General features: G+C 48.5%; 2 protein-coding genes across 7 annotated transcripts in view; both read right to left on the bottom strand.

Annotated features, from left to right (window-relative positions):
- The window catches only part of CCDC134 (coiled-coil domain containing 134), a 10,007-nt gene extending 7,565 nt beyond the window's left edge, over positions 1-2,442 (bottom strand). The window contains exon 1 of the mRNA XM_078867257.1: positions 2,193-2,442. The gene's annotated coding sequence lies outside the window, so the exon portion shown is untranslated. The remainder of the gene's footprint in view (positions 1-2,192) is intronic.
- Positions 2,443-3,472: 1,030 nt separating this feature from the next.
- On the bottom strand, positions 3,473-25,490 carry LOC144940820 (TOM1-like protein 2). Of its 6 annotated transcripts, XM_078867250.1 has the most exons (17): positions 25,352-25,490; positions 20,385-20,469; positions 19,035-19,113; positions 17,471-17,620; positions 15,476-15,610; positions 12,889-13,131; positions 12,411-12,527; positions 11,648-11,781; positions 11,111-11,186; positions 10,667-10,799; positions 9,864-9,978; positions 8,584-8,629; positions 8,224-8,274; positions 8,084-8,122; positions 7,106-7,165; positions 6,645-6,675; positions 3,473-6,222 (listed from the first exon to the last, which is right to left on the bottom strand). In XM_078867250.1, exons 1-17 carry the CDS (start codon positions 25,407-25,409, stop codon positions 6,041-6,043), a joined length of 1,734 nt encoding a protein of 577 aa, XP_078723376.1. In that variant the 5' UTR covers positions 25,410-25,490; the 3' UTR covers positions 3,473-6,040. The 6 variants fall into 6 exon arrangements, with proteins under 6 accessions (XP_078723376.1, XP_078723377.1, XP_078723378.1 ...); XM_078867251.1 differs by lacking the exon at positions 8,084-8,122; XM_078867252.1 differs by lacking the exon at positions 8,224-8,274.
- Between the last annotated feature and the right edge of the window lie 313 nt (positions 25,491-25,803).

Here is a 25,803-nt window from a genome sequence, read left to right as displayed (position 1 = left end):
CGTCCGTCCGTCGTGCAGGGAGGGGCTGGGTGGGTCTGGGTGGGGAGGGGCTGGTCACCCCCGTGGTGCCCTTATAAAACTCAACGTTTAACCTACTCACGCCGGCTCGTGCCCGCCCTCACAGTCGGGCATATTTGCGGAATACACCACGCCGCCGTTGACCCTGGCCATTGGCCGAGCAACCCAACGTTCCTACCAGCTCCCTCCGCAGGAGGAATGTGTTTTGCGAGCGATGGTCACGACGAGAGGGCTTCGGCAGACGAGAGACAGGGGGAGAGGGACAGAGTTGGTGTCGTGGCGGCGCTGTTCATCCTCCTCCACCGTTGCAGGAGCACAAACACCACGACGGAACACGACGGAGGTGGTGGCGGTGCCGGCTGCATGGCCACAGTCGAGTGCCGTTCAGGCTACGAGGCCGATCGCGACGAGCGGGGGATGGGAAGTGAATTTGGTTCGGTGAAGATTTCGGTTCGAGCCGATGGATGAGTTGGTGAATCAGGGCTCCCCCACCACCAAGACACGTGGCGTCGCTTGGGTTGTGCTTCCATCGATTTGTCCGCAGGACACTTTGTATAGCGGCCTCTAGTGGCAACGAACGCGATGCCAGGCGAGACACACGAAGCTCTCGCTTCTGCCGAAACCTCTCGCCACGTTTCACGCGCGGTCCTGCACCCCCCCCTGCCCTTTCCCTGCTGCGGTGACTCCTGGCAATTCCACGTTACTGTGACGAGGCGCGGTCCATCCTGAGTGACAGCACCTACCGAACTACAGGAAATCGCTGGTTGTGAACTCCGCTGACGATCTCGCATCATGCATCGATCTACTCCGTCGTCGTGATCAATATCGGCCATGGGCAATCCACTGCTGGATGAGGGCCTGCCCAAGGCACCGCCGCCACACCGACCACAGCACGACACTGCCTCGCATCGCCGCGACTAACACTTCAAACAGCGACCAGCAACACACCGTAATCTATACACGGTGTGTATAAACACGCGATATGATGCACACAGTAGCGTGTGATCGTGACGACAGTAAGCTACTGTAGATACAGTACAGTGTATAAACACACGTGGCTCGGTGCTGTCACACGTGGGCCGCGCACTGTACGAAGACGCCACGTGTGTGTGTGTTGTACGACACGTGTGTGTGTGTGTTGTACGACACGTGTGTGTGTGTGTGTGTTGTACGACACGTGTGTGTGTGTGTTGTACGACACGTGTGTGTGTGTGTTGTACGACACGTGTGTGTGTGTGTGTTGTACGACACGTGTGTGTGTGTGTTGTACGACACGTGTGTGTGTGTGTTGTACGACACGTGTGTGTGTGTGTTGTACGACACGTGTGTGTGTGTGTTGTACGACACGTGTGTGTGTGTGTTGTACGACACGTGTGTGTGTGTGTTGTACGACACGTGTGTGTGTGTGTTGTACGACACGTGTGTGTGTGTGTGTTGTACGACACGTGTGTGTGTGTGTGTTGTACGACACGTGTGTGTGTGTGTGTTGTACGACACGTGTGTGTGTGTGTTGTACGACACGTGTGTGTGTGTGTTGTACGACACGTGTGTGTGTGTGTTGTACGACACGTGTGTGTGTGTGTGTTGTACGACACGTGTGTGTGTGTGTTGTACGACACGTGTGTGTGTGTTGTACGACACGTGTGTGTGTGTGTTGTACGACACGTGTGTGTGTGTTGTACGACACGTGTGTGTGTGTGTTGTACGACACGTGTGTGTGTGTGTTGTACGACACGTGTGTGTGTGTTGTACGACACGTGTGTGTGTGTTTTGTACGACACGTGTGTGTGTGTTGTACGACACGTGTGTGTGTGTGTTGTACGACACGTGTGTGTGTGTGTTGTACGACACGTGTGTGTGTGTGTTGTACGACACGTGTGTGTGTGTGTTATACGACGCGTGTGTGTTATACGACACGTGTGTGTTATACGACACGTGTGTGTTATACAACACGTGTGTGTGTGTTGTACGACACGTGTGCGCGTCTGTTATACAACACGCGTGTGTATGGTACAACACGGCACATCGCCATTCAAACACAGCAAGTGCTGTTAGCGAGCAGCACCTGTGAAGGCCGGCACGGCACATGGGAGGGGGTGGCCAACACCACGCCCGGCCGCCTTTGTCTCACCAAGCACTCATGGTTTGTATACACACCGTGCCGAGGTACTCACTTGAGGTTGAGCCAACCTAGGAGAGCCCCCCTCCGAACCGGTTCAAATGTTCGCCGTCACCGATGTTTGTTCGCGAGCAGGAATCGAACCCCGGTTCGCTTGTCGAGTTCGGCGCTCACCGCTGCGCCACCGCTCCTCACAGAGACACGCACCGGCAACTGCTGCTGCTGCTGCTAACACGTGGCGCCTCGTACACAAACAGGCGCGAGCAGTGGCGCTGTGTGCCGTGGCCCACATGAGTCGCATCCTCATCCCCAACCCACCCCCTTCGCGTGGCCCGTGGAGTTCCTCCTCCGAATAAATTATAATTTATTATCGTATCGGCACTTCCACCCCCCACCACCCAGACAACCTTCGTTGTTTGCCGTGTTTGTGGAGCTGTGTGTTTGTGTGTGTTGGCTCTCTCCGCTTGACTCAAAGAGTTCATCGCTTTGTGTCGACGGGACAGAACCTTGCGACAACGTTTCGTTCACTCTGGGCCGTGTTTACTGAAGAGAGCATTCGAGATCAACAACAACAAATCCCCCGGGGCAAGTGTTGTGAGCGAGTGGTGCCCACGCTATGGAAGTTGAGTTGGCCACCAATCACGTACGCCCTGCCGCCTGTCTCCCCAGTGCTGATGTATCACACGCACTGCACCAGGTACTCTTCTCAGGCTGAGTCGACTTAAGGGTGGCCCAGGAACGGGTTCATATATTCGCCGCCGCCGCCGCCGTGATGGGTGGCGAGTATTCGTAATTAAAACAGCAACACGCCGTGTCGGTCACTCTCGTGGTGTGACCATACTCCACTGCGCTGGTCGCGTGCGCCTTGGGGAAGGAGTTGCCCTGGGGCCGGTTTGAGATCAACACACGCGTCCCCGATGTCTTAATCACGAGCCGCGGATGACACAAATCACGTTGTTATAACGATGCTTGTGCGTTTAATGTAACTGTGCCGAGGCTCGCCGTCAACGCCGACGATCGGCGAAAGCGATGAGGTTGTGTTGCGGCAATGTGATTCCGGGTCGCATCACGAGTTCACAAACCCAGCCCCTGGCAGTCGGCACCACACTGCGCCCTCTCCCGAGTCAACGTGGTGGTGGTGGGTTTACAGATAAACACAAGGAACAAAAACCATGCAATCTGCATGGCTTCAGTAACGCGTTCCAACATGCCGTTGTGCTCGGTAATATAACAAAAAAATCAACAGTAATGAATGAAAATTACCTCCCGATGGCATTTGGAGCCACCGCGACAGTTAGAAAAGACAACACGTGTATTGGAGAACATAGGCAAGTATATTAAGAGGCATTTTTATTTTCATGTAACAGTGGATTGAGCGTGACGATGACGAGAGCATGGAGGGGACGCATGCTTGGAATTATACCGACACAGGAGGAGGGCCACGTGGCTGGGCAACAGACGCGGATTGCTTTGTTAGTGGGTGTCTCTCATCAGCTTGCGGCTGCGAGTGAGAGACTCGTGGTGCTGGGCTCGCAGTGCGATGTACCGACTAGAGCGACCGCCTTTGGCAAACAAACAAAAGACAGCCGCATGAGCACATGACGGACCGTGTAAAAGGAAGACTTGCACAACTTGCTTTTTTTTGTCATTTTCAACGAGCCCAGTTTTTATTTTATGTTTCTTGCGTTCAACCGAAGCATAAAAACCAAATCGGCGACAGGCGGCGTCGAGGTTAAAGGTCGGCGACGTGCAAGGGACCCGTCACTCGGCCGAGACGTCTTAGGAGGAGCGTGCGTGCGGGCGACAGTGGGAGACCCTTTCAAGACATCCGAAGCCACGGGTGACTTCTGTGGCGTCTCAGGAGAGGCAGGGCACTCCGCGTTGTCACGCCACGTGTTAATTCTATCCCTCAAAAAAAAAAAGTCATCACTCTCTTGTTTACACGACAGCAACGTAATCATGCAATTCAAAAATAAATCTTTGTTTTTATACAGCAAAAAAAAGACGACCTACAAACCTCAAAATGCCACATTCATTTCATATCATACAGTATATTTCATGGTAGGAACTTCGCTTCACCCTGTTTGGCAGGGAGTATTCAAGATGACTCGACAAGTGTTCTTACAACAGGTGAAGCGTTCATCTTCTGCTTGCCAGCTAACACACGATACAGTTTTACAAAGACGGCTGTACCCAGATGTCTATTGTCCAGCCATCGGGTAATTAAGACTGAAATAACACCCTGAATACAATTTAGAGTAATGAATCAACCTTACAACGAAAGATTCCATAATACTTTTCCCCCGACCCCCACCGACATTTTCCGAACTGACAATTCAGAAATCGAGGCCCTTTCGCGGGGTCTAAAGTGTCCAGATCGCGACGACGAGGAAATGTGACGAAGGTGACGCGAGGTGGCGTGCCCTGCGGTGCCGTGCTCGTGTTTCTCCGGCGCTGTGGCCTCGGTGACCACGTTCCACCAATCACAACGCGCGGGGCTAAGACCACGCTCATTAACCATTAAGCCTGCCTTCGGCCGTCAAACACGGATCCCGTTTCTGCAGGTGCTGGCCACACACCTGTTCACGAGCTCAATGGCGAGTATGGGAGCGAGTGTGTACTGCTACAGGTGTGCGCGGTGGGGGTAGTGAGCTTTACTGGCCAAACACCAGGTCGACATTTGTCTCCATAGCATTGTACTCCAATGGCAAAACTTTCATTTTATTAAAAGAGATTCGAGCCAGAACTCCTGCACACAGTGGCCCCGTGCCGATAATATCACGAGGTCCCAAATATCGGCTGGATAGCAAAAATAATACGGGCGTGCATTTGCCGTAGATATTCCAGCCTCATCAAAGTTCTCACACTGTACCGTTTTGGTAACCGAATTCAATGCTGACCTGTTAGTTTGTACAATAAAGCATAAATAATTTAAAACATCCAACATAACCGAGCACTGCAAACCAACACACAATTGTTTTGCCATTGGAGTAAATCCATGGCATAATGTTCACAATTTGGAAGAGCCGTCACTTGGGCAGTTTTCACCTCATCCTCTGTGGGTCCTAAAGCCAACTCACCAGTAAATGGATCATGCGTCTGCCCTGTTACCCAGTGTCCAAGTTACAGCACCACAGCACATGCAAGCTTTGATACACACACAGGAAACCATTTCGTCAGAAACTAAAAAACATGTCTTCAGGTAATGCTTAATGGGATTAGTGCACTCATTATAATGCTTTTCATTTCAATTACATCAGAGCACTTATTTGCAGATTATAGCTTTCAAGCACAACAACACAGTTAAAGTTGGAGTTTTTAAGAATCAAACCTAAAGGGGACGATGGAAATGGACACAAATAATATAACATATATATAAAGTACACGTATCAACATCACTCAAGACCCAGAATTGCATTGTTGACACAACATTGCCAACTGGTGGGATGGTTACGAATTCTCATGCGCTCCCTTGCTGCAAGTGAGCTTGCCCTATGGCTGCAAATGAATGTCAATTGTGGGCGGGCGGGGGGGGGAGCTTAGTTTCGATAGTGAGCCGTCGCTCTGGGACCACGTGGCATTGCCACAAAAGCGGGGTGCAGCATGCAGCCTGCAGCAGCTCTAGGCCACAGCATCAAGAGAAGCTACAGCAATCAGGCCAGCCGGCTGGTGTGATCCGTCACCGCTGCATGAAATAAAAAAATAAAATGGTAAGTACAAAATCAAACTTTTTAAAATTATCAAGACGCCTGGTGAGATTTCAAAATGAAATACGGCGAAAGTAGCTAAAATTACAGTTAAGAGTGTAGAGCATAAATATGCGCACGCAAGCGAGCGAAGACTGATAATGGAGATTAAACGTTTTATTTTCAAAATGACGAGGAAGCGATCAAACAAATTAACTTAAATTGCCATTAAACCGTCGTCGGAACTCTGCTTGCGGGCGCGGTTTTGTGTTGGCGCGCGGGCGGCGGCAGCAGCAGCGGCGGGCGGCTCGGGCCGCGAGGGGGCGGCTGACGGTGGCGAGGGCAAGTCTGGTAGCTGGTCGGCGACTCGAGCCCGCTCCTCCAGGAACTTGTCGAACTCTGAAACGGAGAACAACGGTAGGGGGTCAGAGTGTTTTGTACGAGAGCTGGGAAGATTAAGCCAATTAATCGACTAAAATCAGACATTTCTTTCGTGGGTTCATTATTCAAGCCGCTTTGAAAATGACGGCCACCTCCATGTCGTGCCTCTCGAAGGCGGGAAACCCCGAACAAGTCAAACCCGGTGTCATGCAACTGATGATGCTCATGGCATCACCAATCCCCGGCCTCTCACCTACCGTCCAGCAGCGCACGTGGGAACAGAGGTGAGATCTTTTTCTTTGCTATTTAACAATTTTTATGGTATCCAATGAGTCGAGCGAACGAATCGGTAACGGAGGAGTAATCGATTCCTCTCTTGCCCAGTGGTGAGCACAGGCCACCGGACAAGCAGCGTCCCGGTGTCAGGACTGGCCACGTACCTTCACTCGTGACTCCTTCTTTCTCCTCCGACTGCAAACACAAACGTCAAATTATAGCTTCCATCCTTGAGCCAGCATATACTCGCGTGGCACAAACTCAAAGAAAAATACATCACACACAAGTCCGCTTGCTGATCCTCCATCCTGTAACGGATTAACCCCACCTGACTGCAACACCTGTGTAACACATCATACGTCGTCCATTCGACATTAGCGTCTTGGTTTTGGTGGTCCTGTTGATGTTGAATAGAAAATAACAGAATTAAATGAACATATGATCGATGCAAAAAAAATTCCCAATGTAAAATAATTTGCAAAGCGAATAACAAAAATACCGCACGTGTCAATATGGAAATGATAACACAATAAAATTGTTAAAATATTTTAAAAGAAAAAAATACATTGCATAAAGTACATGAATGAGGAAATAAAAAACAAAAAAAACAAAAAACATAGCTCACCACATCGGTGTTTAACCACTGTTCAATGTCGTCCATGACCCCGGGCTGGGAGATGGGAATCTGTGCCATTGAGGGATGTCGGGGTGAGGAGCGGGGGGTGTGGGGGAAAGGGCAGGACTGGCATGAGTCTAGGGTCAGGGTCACACTGTTGCCAGAGCCGATGTTTTCCCCGTCAATCGAACTCGACGGAAGGTCGGGCTTGGTGGCAGCATTGCTGATTTCTTAACCAATTTTCACATTCACGGGCGTGTATTTGATATTACCCCCCCGTGAATGTTGTCCAAATCTTACATTTCCATTTACAAAGACTGTATCGATGCGGAGAAATGGGAGCTCCCATCTGCAGGTGATCCACCGACAGCGGCCAGGTTATCAGCTGATCAAATGGCAATCCACGTCGAGCCGCCCCCTCTTGGAGGGGATGCATGAACCGGCACCAGCCGACCTTCCGAACGGGGGAGGGCAAGACGCTGGCAACTGTGGGTTGGGGTCATTTGCGCGCCCTGCAGAAATCCACGCCGGTCTGTTCCGTGTTTGGCATGACCAATTGCTTTGACGTAATTTTGTAATGAATTCCAAGAGAATATAATGAATCCATTTTATGTAACATATCATTTTATGTATAAAGATTCTCCTCCAAACAAATGTAAAGTGAAAGAGAACTCACATTATTTTATTGCAATGCTCGTGGAACTGCGTGTGGAAGCGTACGTGGATTTCTATTGGGCCCGCGACATGTCCGATTTTGCGGGAAAATCTAAATAAAGCCAGGAAAATCAAAACATCATGTAAATATATTTGAAGCAAATTATAAATGTGACCCATAAAAAGCCTTTGGATTAGAACCACTGAAGTGCATTATGGTAAATAAATCAGAATAAAGCAAAGGTTAAAGCAATCAATGATGAAAAGCAATTTTCGATCAATTGTAATTTGCATGTACGTCGTATTATTAGACAAAATCCACATTTATACCACCTTCTTAGCACGTGGTGGTGACGTGCTTTCGTTCGCTGGCTGAAAAAAGACCACATGTAACCAAAGGTATTTTTAGGAGCTTGGCGACGCATCTACACGAGTGCTGCAGCATTGCAAACGATATCGACGGCGAACCTCACCATGCCTTGTCGCGCGAGCCAGGTGTCTATCTGGTCGTGTGTTTCGGGGAGCTGTGCGAACGTTGGCCGTGCCGTGTGGCACAGGCCGCGAACGTGCCGAGCGGCACGGGCAGAAGGACACACGGAGAGAAAACAAAAACCACACCCACATGCAAAAACAAACCAAAACAAGTGCACATATCATGCGGCCGATGGTGCATTACGCACGACCAACAGAGGAACGCGAACCGCACACATTAAATAGTGACAAAGGGTAAACCACTTAAGGCATGCAAACAGAAATAACGTGGTGGAAAGTGAACCCCTATTTTCAATTCCAACATGCGCCCATAAAGGTGGTGGAGACTGCTCGGCTCTTACCATGGCAGCGATCGCGGGGTCTTCCTCGTGCTCGCCGTGAACCAATCTGCACGTGCACGCACACGAGCGCACGCACACGAGCGCACGCAACAATAGCACCTCACCCTTCCCGCAAAAACCTGCAGGGCATCGTTGTAATGCAGCAGCGTTGTGGTGGATCGGGAGGACTTGTACAACGCTCACGCTTGCTGGGCCGCTAGGCGGACAGGAAATGGCAACGCTGCCCAGTGGGTTGTGAACCAGCAGCGTGGACCTTTGAGTATGATCCACTAATACAAGTGCGCTTCCTCAAATATGAAAAACACTCCTTAATAGAATAACCCAAACATCCTAATGTAGGACTCTCATAAAACGACTCAAATAAAACATACAATGCATTATCATTCAATAATGCTGTACAGTGAAGGATATTCGTGCAATGTGGATAAATTCACCTCATGACAAAATCAAACTCTCATGCTCTCGCTCGCAGTCCCCACCTGGGTGGGGCAGTGAGCCCAATGTCTCCCTCGACCTTCAACCCAGGAGCACTGAGCCTGGGAGTTTTTCCCGCTGAGTCTGTGCCCCCTCTCTGTGCCACGGTGGGCACCACGGTGGCTAGGAGATGTTAACTACCTTGCCTGATATACAGGAGGTCGTGGGTTAGATCCTGACCCTGATGCCTGTATATTTGGAGTTTGCACGTTCTCCCTGTGGTCATGTGTATTTTTCTCCGGGACCTCTGGTTTTTCCCTCCACATTTAGAAACATGCATTTAGAGTATTTGGCTGCTATAAATATCCACGTGATAAGCCACTTCGTTGAGCTATCATTTGTGTTCATAATCAACGATTTTTGGGTTTAGATCGCGTTATTTATAAATGTGTCGTAACCCTCCACCACCAGTAAAAAAAGTGTCACGTTGACAAAAGACAAATTTGTCTTTTGTCAACGTGACACTTTTTTTACTGATTGGCCGTGTCGGGTGGTGGAGGGTTACGACACATTTATAAATAACGCGATCTAAACCCAAAAATCGTTGATTATGAACAATATTGGTCGCGAAAGCCTATGTGTTAAACTATCATTTGTGGCCAGCTCTCTTTCTATCCTAAAGAGCTATACAGCTCAGTGGGTCTTACCTGCTAAAATAAAATCAAAACAATTTTAGTTTCCGTGCGTGGTCACGGTTTGTGCTTTTGTACCGGGCTCGTGTTGCGTTACAACAAAAACAATGAACAAAAATGTACATTGGTCGCCACTTTGCCCAAGGGAGCCAGCGGTGGGTCGCGTGCACTCACTCTCTGCGAGGGAAGCTGTCCGGCGCGGTCTGCAGTGCCTGGGCCCTGCCGCTCGCGACGATGCGTTCCCCGCCCAGCGACGTGAGGGTGCCGCTCACGCTCTCCCCGGCCAGCCCTGCGGCAGCAGAGCAACACATAGGCCATTAAATACTTTGTGCAGATCTGCAAGTCTGTTCCTCTTGTGCACGCAGCTTTCCACCAGGTACTCGAGAAGAGCTCTGGAGGGAAAGTGTACAGAACGTGTTACAACATCGTAGCAATGTTGTAAGCTCAGTTTACGGACAAGAAGTCTCGTAATGGCGAGTAAATAAGAGTTATGATAATGGGCGTTCGTGAAGTTACGAGAAATCTTACGAGTGGTCATGACCACTCCTAAGTTGACTGGAAGCAATAATAGTTAACATTACGTAATTAATAAGAAAAGTAGGAATAACAACACTAACATAATCACTATCACTAACATTGCCAATATCATGAACATTAATCCCCTTAACATACTGAACTCAGCCACAGGCTGGTTTGAATGGAAAGAGTGTTGATGACGTTAACCTGAGCAACAGCTCTCACGTGGGTGACAGCTGCCCTCTCACTACGACTCCCACATCTACTTTGACTTAGGAATTCCGTTTTCTCTTACGACAATTACGACGATCGCACTGCAATCGTAGCCTGCCGGATATACGAGAGAAATCTTAAAAAGAGAAATGTCCGAACCCTAAACAGTACCAACGTGACGTCAGCTGAGCCAACGTGCCCGTCCGTGACCAGTCCCTCCCCCCGCCCCCGGCGCTCCGCTCTCTCACCCATGCCGGCGAGCTGTGAGGAGAGGTTGCCGCTGCCACGAGACCCCGTCATGACGGACGGGGAGCCGGGCCCAAGGTCGATGAGGTTGTCGTCGGCAGCGTCCGGCAGCGGAGAGGCAGCGTTTCGTAAAACCTGCCGGAATAGAACGGCGACAATATGGGTCAAGGGTCAAGCTCAAGAACAGTTGCTAGAAGGCCGCCCTGGGTCACCTTAACTACCAAGTCTATCAAGTAATAACAAGCACAGCAATGAAGCAAACGGAAATCAGAGCAAAGGCAACGAAACATTAATCAGGGCGCACTATACCCTGCTATCTATCAGAGGGGGGTCGTTCAATAACATTGCAAACAGCCGAGCACAATTTCACACCGCTCACTGGGTGCTGGTAAAATTCCCCGGCGCTTACCCAAGTTCCTAGCTGCAGCATCCTGAATGGGACTCACCGTCGAGTAGAGGGCGGCCTCCCCCGAGTCGCGCGCCACGTTCTGAGGAGCTCTGCCCGCGCGATACCTTTCGAACCTGAGCGAGAAACCTCCGCTGCATCACTGTGCGCCACTGGCGCGCACGATGCGGCAAAACACAGAGCAAAAACCCGCCGGGGAGGACAGAGGTGCAGGCCAGGTTTGAGAACCAGACAGCCAAACCGTACAGTTTGGCTGCTGTTTGTGTTGTTTGTTGGCTACGTACGGTGCAGAAGAAGTTGAACATACATCTACCATCGACACACGTATCTCAAGTGCCCTCCGGCTTCGTTCCGCTTCGAGATCCTTGCACACAAGCCCCATGTTGTTCACGTGGTTGGTTCATTGCCACTATTGCCCGCGGCTGACGTTACGATGCACAACTTTACATACGTCGGCCACATCGTCGGCTGCGTTGTACACCAGCCCGTGTCGTGTTCGGTGCCATTTACCGGGACCGACATTGCACGCCACGTAACACAATCGACCCGCCTTGGGCCGCGTCTGCGCGCTGCTCACCGGTCATAGCGCAGGAACACATTGTTGAGGTCGTCGTTGACGAGGAGCAGCTCCTCCGTGATCGGTTCGCTGGCCACACGCGAAATGAGCTCCATGACGCGGCGCTGCATGGTGCGGCACGTCCCGTTGAGCTCCTGCACGTCGCGGGGACGGGGTGGGGGCGCCAGCACGGTCTCCAGGATTGCCCACGCGCCTCCAGGCTAAGGCCTCAGCCTTCTGGTATTTATGTTGCCCGCATCCATTGCTTTTGGGCCATCTCAACATGCTTCCTAAAACAAAGCTTCGAACCACTGCCATAGGGTGGAAGATCTAAGAGCAGATGGTGGGATAATGTTGGAGCAGATCTATGAGTCTCTACATGAGTATGTTTTCTGTACATCTCTATGTGAGGGTATCGAAGGCCAGATGATGGGAGCCTGTCAGGGTAGATCGTAGAGGTTGCTCTGTGTCTCCTGTGCGGGAGCTGTGGGAACTGGCGGAGGGTAGAAAGCGTTGGCAAGGTGTGGTGGTGGCATCAACTGCTCTGGCCTTACACACCACTGAGGCGAGCGGCTGTTTTCCCATCCGCAAGCCTCACACCGTCAGCTGCACTACTGAGCTCTGTCTACCGTACTTCTCAACTTCATTTTGGTTATCATGGGAGGAAGGGGGAATGCTGACCATCAATGCTGTCAAGCCCGTTGAAATAAACATTTACGTAAGTCCCAAGGCTTCCACTTGCAATCGCTAAAGCCCAGCAAGACGCTTTCCTCGTGACCCTAACCTGTAGAAGCTCCAGGTCGGAGGAGTTCTCCTGGCCCGGCACGACCTCGTTCAGCATTTCCGACATCACCTTGATGTTCCCCTGAACAACTTCCAGCTCGGCCCGCAACTTTGAGATCTGCAAAAGAGCAGGAACGGCTACGTTATCAACAAGACAACGGACACTGTACAAATTGCGCAAGTAGATTGTCTCCATGCGACCTCTGGATGCCTCAATCTAGCGAAGCACAACACAGCGGGACTTGCGTATGTTGAACTTCTTTCGCACTGTACGTAGCCAACCATCGGAGATGCGCATCACGCGAAAATGGGAGGTGCAAATATACTGTTTTGAGTCAGTCACAGGTGAATGCCACGAGGAAGGCCTTGAGCCTGCGCTGAACTAGGGGTAGGGAGTTAACGAGTCGAAAACGACAGCAGCAGCAGCAGCAGGAACAGCAAACGCAAGGCAAGCAGCAGCAAGTGCCCAGCGCGCTCACCTGCTCGGGTGTGGGGGTGATGCTTCCGTCAGGCTGGGGCTGGGGCACAGTGGGGATGCCCACCGCCAGCGGCTCCATCGTCGCGGGGTTCGCCTGGAAGTTGTGGTTGGCGTTGGCGTAGAGGGGGCTGGGGGCGCCGGTGGGCTGGGGCCGGGTCTGCGCGGGGAGCGGGGCGTGCACCACGGGCCTCGGCGCGCCTGCCTGCGCGTTGTTGAGCTCCGTCGGGGCTTTGATGCGCACGCTCTGGAGGAAGGTTCACACACATGTGGTGGTGGCAAAAACATGAGCGGTGTTGACCCTGGGCACTTCGCGCCCGCCGTGTGAAGTCTAAGATGGATTCGGGAAGGACGATATGTAATCCCGAGCAAGTGTATTCATCTTCATCATCAGCCATGGTCAATCCACTGCTAGATGAAGACCTCCCCAAAACCACCACCGCCCTTGATGGTTCTGCGATGTAACAATCCACCCACAAGCTGCACATTAACACATTTTTTCGCTCCATCTTCCGTTCCTTGGCTGCCACTCTGTCGGCCATCATTCCTTCGAGTGACGTGATCTGCCAGAGCCCAACTTTCTGTTTTTAAGAGTTTGGATAATGTCTTTAACCCGGGTTCTCTACTCTAATGTCAAGCGTGCATATCTCCATGCTTCATTGGGCACTGACTGAAGTGCCAGTGCATTTGGTTATCTCAATTTATTTTTGCCTTTTCAAGTGTTAAACAACAAGGACATTTTAACAATCGTGCATGGCTTCATGTATCATTTACCAAACACTAATTTAAGCTCTGCACGTAACATTTTCATCCAGGAGATCATGCGGTGGCAATGTTATTGCAACAGGGAGGTGTGTTTGGTTACTTACGGGTTAAGCGTTACATTTTTCTCCTGGGCCTGCGGCTGCAGCAATACTTGAAAAACCGGTGCAGGTAATATTCGGGTGGTTATTTTTAAATTAAACGAGCAGCAAAAGCGTATCCCATACAATGCACGGGGGGTGGTGGGAAGAGTGACGTCAGGACGATGCACGAACCCGGCTCAAAGCGGTGCCATACAGCTGATGTCATCACGCAGATTTGCCCGCAAGCACACTTGCCAGCCCAGGCAGGAAGGCAGGCAGGCAGCAATGCAGCGAGCCACCCAGAAAAACTTTTTTTTAGGACATAGTACGATTATCAGAATAACTATTGCGTTGAAGATGCGACCTGGAGGATGGGAGAATCGTTTGAAGGGCGAGGCTGTACTTTGTGGCAAACTAATGAAGCAAGCGAACGAGCGTACAAAGCAAACTGCATTCGTAGTTTCCCCTCCACTCTGTCCCCCACCCCGTAATCTCACATCAAACTGCCACAGGCCAGTTTAATGCAGGGACAGACACAATGGGCCAGCTCCACGTTCGGACCCAAGCAAGTGCACACAGTGCTTGCTCTGTGTGTCACCTTGCCAAGCTGCGTACACCCTTGGGGGGAAAAGACGACATCCGTAGATGCACCTCGTTCCACGCAGGAAATGTTGCCACTGGTGGTGCCACCTCGGCTCGACTGCCGCTGGGGCAATGGGATGGTTGGGACCGCTCATATGCGAGAGATCTCCACTGGAGTTTGTGGAAAGTTTCGCTCCCCGTTTTGGAATGCGCTTGTTGTGCCGCATCGGGTCACCCTGTACTATTGTCTATGTACAACAGCACAGAGGCAGAGCCTCAGTTTGCCGAGGGGGTTAATTGTACGAACATTGTTTCCACAGCGCTTGAAAGAAAAATTACCCAGTTGCCAGTGTGCTTAGGAGTAGGGTTGTAAAGATAGAATTACTTAATTACACATAGCAACATTCAGGACGTTGTTGGGCTGTAAGATTGATACCATGAATACCAAAAATATTAAATGATTCTTAAATTGGGTAACATCCATTTTTGGAGCTCGCGATAAATGAAACGAATCATGTAACAACGAATGTATGTTTTTTATATCTGTATATCCCGTACGTAACGGGGTTCACATTCAATGTGCAGCCAAAAACAGCCGCGACTGGTGGGGATTGGATTGGTCCACTGACTGGGCCGTTCAACTGTCACGAGCAACTGGAAAACGCGAGAGCAGTGCGAGAGCTGTGCGTTATTGCCGAGCGCCGCGGCAGGGATAGGAGTGAGTAGCACTGCACTGTGCAGTGGTCTTAGGTGGCCCAGCGGGGCGGTGTCAATGCCTAGTGGTAGTGCATTCACAGCTTGTTGCAAAGGTTCGCGGGTCAAAACCGGTAGGTGCCCTGGTTATTACCGCAGGTGTATTAATCATAGAAGATGGGCAGTCTCCTTCACAGGGGACGTTGAAGATCCTCTGACATCGTTCAAAACAAGTGGGCCAACCGTGTGCTAGCGTCACGGTCAAAATTTTACATATTCGAAAAAATTACCCGGACATTCCTCAACTGGAATTACACATAGCAACACCAGCCCCTACTGTGACACTACAAAGGACTGTGTTTGTGAAACACTGCACTTTCCTTCGTGAGGACCGCCTTGTGCTATTACGCATGACAATCAAAATACCAAACGTTCTACATTATCATTTTTATGATTGTTGTTGTTGTTTACCCTCTGAGGAGTGTGTATGGGCGACAGGGTCTCTGTGGTGCTGGAGGGGAACTCGATCCCCTTCTTCTTGAGCTCCTCGTACACGTGCACGACACCGGTGAGGTCCGGCGAGCTCCGGAACGCGTCCGCCCAAGCCTGTTCCACGTTGCACAGTTCATAAGACTAATCATGGGCACGCACAGATTCTGTAATGCTTCCCAATGTACTCTGGCCACGCAAGTATCGAGCAATAATAACGTTCCGTTTCAAGCCTCAAAACGAGGCGATGTCACATGGCGCAAGATGCCTTCACGTAAATCGCGTGATCGGGGGGGGGGGGGGAGCAGAGGCACGTGCCACGGCCCGCAAGACACAAACGCCCGGGGGCGGATCCTGATTCGTAGTTTGTTTTTTGAGTCAGATCGTGCAAGAAATAAAGTAATTTAGAGCTCAGACCCTCCACCACTTGACACAGCAAAACAAATAAAGTTGTCACGTGCAAAAATGTGCCAAGTGATATAGCCTTTCAGCAAACCAGTTACGTTGACAATCATGACAAATTTGACAATCATGACAAATTTGAAAATCATAAGACGTTTCGCTGGAGATTACAATAAAAACCGTCAAGTGTTGGCAAGCGCTCAGACCTCGAATTATGATAATTAATTTTAGCGCCGGTTTTCATCTCAACGTTTTGGGAAACACTTTGATTCATGTTGCCGGTTTTCTCGCGGATCAGTCCCTAATAGCAACACAACAATTTTGGCTCATGTTGGGCCGTATTTACGAGTGTTGTTGGGTCCCCCGCGTTTCAGACAGGCAGCTTGTCTGCTTCAGACAGGCAAGCTGTCTGAAACAGACAAGCTGTCTGTCTGAAACGCTTAAAACCTCCGTTGGAAAGCACCGGATGAGGATAAAGTTCCTTCTTGTAGTCAGTGTATGGGCAACTGCCGTTGTCGAGCACCCATTAAGGCTGGCAGAGCACGTGGCAAGTATTACACCTAGCCACCTTTGTCTACCCAATGCTTATTCGTACACAATCTCAAGATAATGTCTTGAAGTCTTCAATTAATACATTGCGAATGCATTAACGATATTTACGGATAAGCTGTTCCACAAGCATTGTGTCTAAACCACCCAAGTTGAGTATCAAACGGTGATTAAAAGGATAGTAGGTACATCGGGCCGAGACCTTTGGCGGTGTTTATATACACAATGGTGCTAGCCCTCCCTTGCGGCACATTACTTGAGGGTTTTGTGTGTAACACGCTGTGCCAATTATGCTTGCCGTGGAATGCGCAACATTTGAACCATCACACGCCCCACATTCATGTGCACAATTATCGAGTTAAAATCACTGTATTTCTATTCACAACTGGAACCACCACATTTGAACATTGCCACCATCAAATATAAGCACAATACAAAACACGAATAGGCCCTACATTGTAGTTACTTACCTGGGCTACATGCACCAAGATACCGGGTGCAAAAGAAACAAACATTGCAGTCACATGTGGTATTATCGCACTTCTTCGTACAGCTGATGTTGATGCAGATCAACAGCTGTAATTTTACACTGAGGTGGTGGAGCCAGATAATTACGTCTGGAGTAGTGGCGCGTATCGGCATGATGATGCCTCCTTCGTATTCGTGAATCGGGTGTTGAGTCGTTACGTGTTCAACGGTCTGTTCTGGATGACCACAGACGCACACCGGAGATTTTAAAAAATGTACCATTTGTGCATCCAGTATCCGCATCTGCTGTTGCCATGGTTTGTGGATGATGCGACTGAGGAGTTGTGGCCCAAAAGCTTCATGCAAGATCGAAGCCAGGGACCTTCTGCATTGGGTTTTTCAAAATAGGTGTTTGCGACTTCTTGTGAACTCCATTCAGCTTTACAAGCATCATTGGGTAATCACAGCAATATAGTGACGTCACTGCGACATCACTCCCATACATACGTACGGTGGATGTGGTGTGTCGGCCAGGCGTCTCCACCTGCCCCCACTTGCCTGTATGAGGCTGAGCACCTTGTCCTGCACCAATGCGGGAGGGTTGTTCTTGGGCTGCACCACCTTGACGAGGACTCCATCCACAAAGTCGCGCTGAGCCACCAGCGCGTGGAAGCGGTGGCCGCAGTTCTTCACGCACGTCTCCAGCACCTATGCACAAACAAGAGGACAAAGATCCCCTCTATTGGCTCAATAGACTCTTGGGGGCAAGTGCTGTTAGCAATCACCTGTGAAGGCCAGCACGGCACACGACGGGGTGGGTGGTCAGGACCACGCCCGGTCGCCTTTGTATGTATGTAGAACTTCTTTCGCACCATACGTTTCCAACCGTGCTAATCGGAGGTGCAGGGGGGAAGAACAACAAACTAAACACGAAAAAGCAGTTCGTAAGAAATTAGTTTTCAATCTAGATTTAAAAGTGCATAGCTCCCATGTTTGTGTGTAGGTGTTGGCCGTGAGGATGAATCGACTCAGGTTGCCGTGCTCATAGAACAGTGCGCTACCCACTACACTACCGCACGTACACAAACAGACATACACACGAACGAGCGAGCGGGTACGTATGAGTTTTACAACTAGGGCAGAGTCCATTGGGACAAAATACACTTAAAACAAAATAAATACTTGCATGCAAAGTACAGTATATTATTATATCAGTGCTGAAACTATAAATAATGCAACCGTGTTAATAAATGTGTTCCTTAGCAAATAAACACGTGTCATTCTGCAAAATCAGAATATGTACTTAGACTGGAGGAATCCATTGAGCTATGAAGCTTTTTTTCACAGATGTCCAGTAGGGGCGGGTCATAAAATTACAACAACAACACAAAAACCGATAGGAGTGCAAAGTATAGGAAAGGTAAGCAAGTCACTAAAAATAAATCAAGTACATGAGTACAAATTGCTAAAGTTGATCAATTTCTGCCAATTTTTCAACAATCAATGCAAGCTAGGGCAAGGCAGAAAAACGACAACAGTCCCAGACCATAGCAAGACAACACACAGCTCCTCAATAAAGATTCACATTAAAATGTAACTATCGGTACATGGGGAAGGATAAAGTATTGCGGTGGAAATATTCCATACCAAACTCTAACCCTATCCCGCCCCCGCCCAGCTGCTGGTGACCGGAAAAATTTGGTGAATGGCCGCAGCGTTAAAGTGAACTCATCGCATGCAAAAACATAAGAATAACACGCGATTCAATGCAAAGAACCGATGCCAATGAATGAATCGCTGCATCAGAATTCCACCTCTAAAATTCGGTAAGCATAGCATGTGCAAGAATCTGGCAAAGCACAGCCATCCGCTGGTTCAATAAAAAACAAATCAAACTAAACACGAAAATAAAAAAAAACACTCAACACATTTATCAGTCAAAACAAAAATAGTCAAACTGGACGACTGATGTGGACCTAACCTCATGCAAGGACATTTAGCAGTGGTAGGTGATATTCACAGTCACTGCTAGCTATGCTGATGGAGATGCAAAGCTATGCATTATGTAAATATATTGCATTTTACAGCGAGGCAGTTGGTTGAGCTCTGGCCACAAACTCACCGTTAGTGTCAGCATGACCTCCCGAAAATTCTTGTTTCCAGACAGTTTCTTCCTGATGGCCCTGATGGCATCTTTGGGGCTGTTGGGGGTCAATGGGTGTGGGTGGGGAGAGGTGGTGGTAGAGGGTTCAATGAGGACCGTGCACAAGCAGAGCGGATGCACAACAGCTGTGATTTTCAACGACTGAGCCACACCCTGTGACCGCCGACGAACAAAAACAAGTTGGGCATTTCAATACCGATTCTACGAAGTTCAATAAAGAGGTTTCAAAGCTTGTATTTTAATAGATTGCATGTCAATCGGAGGGGTATCAAATATACTTTGAATGTAACTTTGGCAGAATTGTGAGATGCGTGTGCACAATGGGATGGCCAAACAGCCGCATGCCAGCCAAGCCTGTCCCCCGAACTCCCACAGAGTGCCGGTCGTGGGGAAACCACAGCATAACACTGAATCGCCTATTAAACGCAAATAAAAGATCAACAGCCTTTTTACAGAGTTTTCAATTCGACGCCGACTTCCGAGGACCAACAGGGCTGAGCGACAATCACACGCGAGTGTTATTGGATACATTATCTGTGATCTTCATCATCACGATCAATCTCTCCGCGACGCTATATTTTTTCTGCCTCAAACCCAATGTCCGTAGCCTGCCTCTCACTCGGGGGCAGGTTGGCTTGGCAGTGGGGCCTTCGTCCTCTCTGTATTGTTCCCTAATTCCCATCTATAATTTAACAACTTCTCAGTGGCAGCACGGATTAGTTGGCGGGTTGAGAAAGGGAGGTCATCTGTGGCTGAATACATACATCCAGTGGTCAGCAGCGAGTGTACAAATTATAGTAAATGACTAAAGCACCATTTAGGTAAAATATTATTGTGAAAATCAGGAACAGAGAATTGATAACAAATTTTAAGACAAAAATGGCAATGTTAGCCAAGAGGCTAATAATTGAGAAAATATTTGCAGTGTACATTTAATGTTTTGCATCCCAGATCTCTCTTGCAAAAAATACTTTCGCCTCAAAACTATTTAGATTCATATAGCATAGAAAAGAGAACCACGTCTCAAAACGATATATGGACATCTTGGGAAAAGTACCAATATTTATGTCAAAACATTAAGAGGCAGTCATCGGCATGAGATTATAATAAGTGATTGAGCCTGGAATTCACAGGGTCGGGGAACTTACATTTTAAAAAAGGTGGAAAATATAGGTTCAGGGAGCATGGATGGCTAGGGAAGAGAGCTCAAGACTACGAGGGCTCCCACACGGTTATGATTACATGGATGTATGTAATAAGGGAAGTGACTACGAGCGTGACATCGGTGATGTATTGAAAACACCTTACCCATCCTCGGTCTCACTAACGATGTCACAAATCTCCATGTTGAGGGTCCAGTCTTCTCCTGGCAGGGCCCCATCAGTGGCCCGCTCTGTGATTACACGAATACCAAGAGAGCACTTACAAAGTTAATTCGGTTACTGAACACAATTGATTTTCTCAGTGCAACACATGATGCACACATTTACACAATACCAAGTCTGCCACACATCACAAGTGGCCAAAGCATTTAGTTTAATTGACTTTCGATGGATTTAACGTTTAATCCATGAGCCAAGGCTGATCCAGTTAATCAGTAAATGCAAAGATCAAAAAGCTTGGAAACCAAATTTTTTTTATCTCACTCACTGCAAGTGCCATCTGTTTACAAACAATGTACGTGATGTACACAGCACAATATGTACAATATCCTTTGCAAGGCCAACCCATTCACATTAAGAAATGGGGGACACTTGGCTTAAGAATGCATTATGGCAATGGGCGGGCATAACACATGGCGTTTAGTCCGGCTGTATTCATGTGTAAATGGGGCAAGGCAGTGACAGGACGGACATATGGCAAGTGAATCATTGATGGAAGTGCATGTTGACTCATCAGCAGTGGTAGGAGTGAGGGTATGCTTGGTGGCGGAGTATAGATGGGGGTAATTGGGTCACTGAAAGATTGGCTGGTTGGTAAACGGCCGGCCAGATCTGGGGTGTTTTGTGGACGGTGGATAAACGATGATTTTCGTGTAAATCAGCACGGTTTGCATGTGAATAAAACAGAAGCAGAGCTAGGATGATGGTGAATTGCAGAGACGGAATTATGTGAGTAAAAAAAGTATGTAAAAACGCCTCCCTTTACATTTTTCCACACATTTGGGATGAGGTCACTATTGAATTATGTGTATGCAATATTCCACGCCCTGTTAAATGATAAAACAGCTTATAATGTGCATTTTAATAGTGTTTACATTTACTTCACAATTATATGACAATGAGTGCGAGCAGAAAATTAGTTGCAACACTATTTGGTCTCCCTGTATGCCTCTCAGCAAAGGAGTACAGACATGCATCCTTAACTTCAATGGAGATGATCCACGCTCAAGCCGGCGGGCGATGTCACGGGTGGGTTCTTAAGAGCACAGAGTCAGCTGAGGCAGTGCACTCGATTTCCGAATTCAATATCCGATGATGCTCAAAGCAATTAAAGCGAAACGTCATTTGTTGATGGCATATTCAGTCCTTATAAGTCTTAAGCCGCCAGTGTGCTTTATGGGTCAGAGTTTAATCCATACATTGGCCTGTATAAATTATATCTTTATAAACATGATACTTGTGTCAGGTGGTGTAGGGTTAATAACCAAAATGCTGGCATAAAACTACTACCACGAGGTCGAACCAAAAAAACAAATGTGGATGAAATACATCCTGGCTTGCCAGACTGAGTGCAACATGAGCATTGCAGTGTGGAACACAAACATTCCACGCGGTTGGTCGCACGTAGCTTATCACTGCCGCTCATAATTAAAAGAGAAATACATTTTCCATCCTGTTAATGTTTAAAAACAAATAACCCCATGCCTACTTCTGGCAATGCCAGTAAAACAATGCGCTAGTGATTATGTTTTAAATACGGAATGCTTTGTAGCCACACGTTTTAGTTGTGAGTAAGCATTATCCGTGTTTTGTTATACTGTGTAGGATTTAGCGGTTGTACTCTACAGCTCACCAATGTGTTTTAGTGGTTATACAGTGTCATGTTTGGCATGACATCCAACGTTTCTACTCCACAAGCTGGGGGCTTCTCCAGTATTCAGTTCATGAATAAACTCTCACCAGTAATGTGTGAAAAGCTCCTTGCAATGCAGGAGTTTTGGTGTTGCTATTTTTTGTTGTTATTGAAGATGTAACCTGAAGAGGCATATTTAACATGACCATGCCAGACCAATGTGCTGAAAAGTGTCAAGTAGCTTGTCAGCAGGGGACTCAGAGGGCATCTCCACACAGGCTTCCCATGGGACGTGTGGTGGAATGCCACACCACTCGTATCTGATTCAAGGAAAACTACTTCTTCGTGTAGATGCACGCACACACTAATACTTACCTAGATTGTGATCGTGGCAATTTGGCAGCATTTCTCCACTCACTACTTAACTCGCAGTGTTACTTGGCAGGAGAAACATGTCAACAGCGATGTTGTGAAGGTTAAACTGCTACTTCCATTTTTTCCTGTCAACCGTGGCAGCTGGTCAATGGCCACAGCCGAGTTGAGAATGTAAACCAAATAAGAAGAAAGTAATTCTTCCTCCCTTGTGTATCCTGCACTGAGCCCCACAGCAATGCTTGCTCAGCCTCATTGCAATCTGAAGGCACGCTGCTCTTTAGGACTTATATTCACTCACGTTGCTTAAGAGTTTAGCTCTCAACTTATGTCGCCAACTGTGCGAGGTTCATTCTTTTAAGAGCAAACGTGAATGGCAGATTAGTCCAACTGTTTTAGATGCACTGTACTCGTGAGATTATGTGAGTATGCAGCCTTGCTTTTGTTATAAAATTAAATCCTCTGTAACCAACTTGAACGAAAAAAAACTCACAATATTACAGTATAACCCCACCTCCACATATTAAATTCTGGAAGGACGGTATAAAAACTACCTCGGTTATCGCTGGCCTCATAACTATAAGGCACAGAACACTGCATTGACCATTATCTCTCCAGATGATCATCATCAGCTATGTTCAATCCACTCCTAAACTAAGGCCTCCTTCAACCACTCACCACCATCCCTCATAAGCCTTCATTATAATAGTCCACCCAACACCTGCACACAGACTGACTTCCTTGCTCCACCTCGAAAGTGGCCGACCTCTCTGATGCGTTCCATTCCTTGGCTGCCACCCCTTCATCGTCACTTCTAACGATATGACCCAATTAAACCCACTTTTCTTAAGAGTTTGAGTGTCATCCTAACTAACATGCACAAACTATTGAGGAAGTATGGTCCACATATCTCCCTCCAGATACAATGTCAACCAACTTGTATTGTCCTTACGAGTATCGTTTACCTTCTATATTTGCCACATATCCTCTTTACTGTAGGTTAAATGAAAGCATGTTCATGTTTTTGTTTGTTGCGGTTGCACCCGATTCAAGAGCCGAATGGCTCACAGGGCTATACCAAATAAATGAAACTGAAAAACTGAAATGAAAACCGAGTTGTTTTCCATCTCCTGGTTTTATTTGAATGTTGGTACTAAGAAATATATACCTGTTGACTCTTTATACCAGAATAAAAGTACTGTAATAACAATAGATGTCTGCCTTCTATTAGAGGCAAACATCTCCATTATGCACGTAGAATGATGAGCTGCTAGAATGAGCAAATGAGAAAAATGCTACCTCCTGTATGGGGTTTTAGAAGACTACATAATTTCCCAGCTTGTGGAAATTATAGGTTTACTCATTGTTCTTTGCAGGTGTTCCGTATGTTGTAGGTATTGCACACAGCATACCGAATAATAATTTACTAACATACAGGGGGGGATCCATTTACAGATATCCCACTAATAAAATGGGGAGAAACTATATAGAAACATGTTAAAGCCTCTCCACGTGTCCCACCAATCTCAACACACGCGTTAAATGTTTAACACTCTCATGATACACTTTGGATAAAAGACGATGGGAATCGGTTTCAAAATTCAATGACGCATAGGCTAAGGTCATGAAAAATGAGGGTCGTTAGACATCAGTGGGTTCTGTATAAATGTGTAATTGAGATCGCTCTTGCTTTTGGTGTAATTCAAACGTGAGAAACTCCTCCAGAACAGGGCTCCCGAGTACGACAGCGAGCTATTATTGTTTCACATAAATTTGATCTGGTCTAGTTTTCACCTCTGTAATTAAGCAGGTACTCTGTACACGTCCATCTCTCCTTGAGGTATCTCACCTCTAACACATCCTATCGCTGGTGACGACCCCAATACATCCAACAACACAAGGCTACGGGCATCGTCATAAAGCCACACACTTGTCCAAAACGTGTGCGCCAAAAGCCTTCAACGCTACGGCACACCCATCGGTGTGCATAACAACCAAGCCGTCATCTCCACTCGGCGAAGGCCAGACTAAATAAAGCAACAAGAATGTGGAATTGCCGAATGCCTTTGGCCTTATTTCCACCGATACAGAGTATGGCCATTTCAGTGTGTGCCCGCACACGAGACAATCTCGTTCAGCTGAAATAATACGGGTCGAGCGGTGGCGCATTGGTTGTGAAAAAACTTAGCGCACTGCGCTATGAATCTGACCACCACAGTTCGATTCCAGGCCACGGGGATGACGAGGGGGGTATCTGAAGCGGTCCCGAGGCGCTCTCTCCCTTCACCAAACCGCATTGACCAGCGTGAAGTATGATCAAAACTACTCCAATAATCGGAACGGCGTGGGGAGGCCCTCATCCAGCAGTGGATTAACGTCACATACATGATGCGTATACTCATTATTAAATAGTACTTACGCACTCGGGACAGTCTTTAGAATCGTATCGGGTACTGGGTGCTCGAATTGCCAACGTCATGTCAGTCACATTTTGACAACCCGCTGTGCACGAAAGCGCCCCAGCTGTTTTATAAATATGGTCGGAACATATTTAAATCAGCTAATTGTTTTTTTTGCTTTAGAATTTAACAAGAAAGCGACTCATTCGGGTTTTCCCTTTTGTTTTTTTTTTACAAAACCCACAACTGCACGTATTAAAAATCACGAATCGTCGCGACCTCGGTGCAGACGATGCTGCACCCCCAGCGGCGCCGGCCCAGGGCGCAGTAAAACCCGGCAACCTTAAGGAGAGACCGAGGCTTCCCCCAAAGCTGTACTAGGCCGCAGCCGGCAACGAGACCCGAATCGCTCGGCGACGATAGTCAGCGGCTCACGCGGTGGCCGAACGAAAACGCGAGAGTGGGGAGCGGCGGCGCGTTTCCTTGTACCGATGCGGTGGCCCACAGCCGTGCCGAACGGGTTGGAGACGAGGTCGAGCAGAGACATCTTTCCTTGACGTGGGCGATTGTTTTGCTTCTGTTCAACTGGCGAGCGAGCTGCGCGATGAGGTCACCACGCACACCAACGGCGGGCCGAGGACCGTGCGTGATGACGCCACCACGCACCGCTCGGCCAAGAGAGGCACGCGCGATGACGCCATCACGCGCGTCTCCACGCACGCCTCGGGCGACGGGTGTGCGCGATGACGTCGTTACGCACACCCTGTCGAGGTTGTCAGGGTGACATTCGGCGTGCGTCGTAGACGTCACCGCCGAACTGCAGTGACTGGTTCGTGCGTGATTACGTCACTGTTTTGACGTGCCTGCCAAGAGTTCAATGGTTTTGCGTCGTGACGTCAGCACGTATGCAAAACGAGACGTGGTCTCGCCACTGCTGGATG

Source organism: Lampetra fluviatilis, chromosome 23 (assembly GCF_964198595.1).
Source record: "Lampetra fluviatilis chromosome 23, kcLamFluv1.1, whole genome shotgun sequence".
Lineage (NCBI taxonomy): Eukaryota > Metazoa > Chordata > Hyperoartia > Petromyzontiformes > Petromyzontidae > Lampetra > Lampetra fluviatilis.
This window is presented reverse-complemented; position numbering and strand designations above follow the sequence as displayed.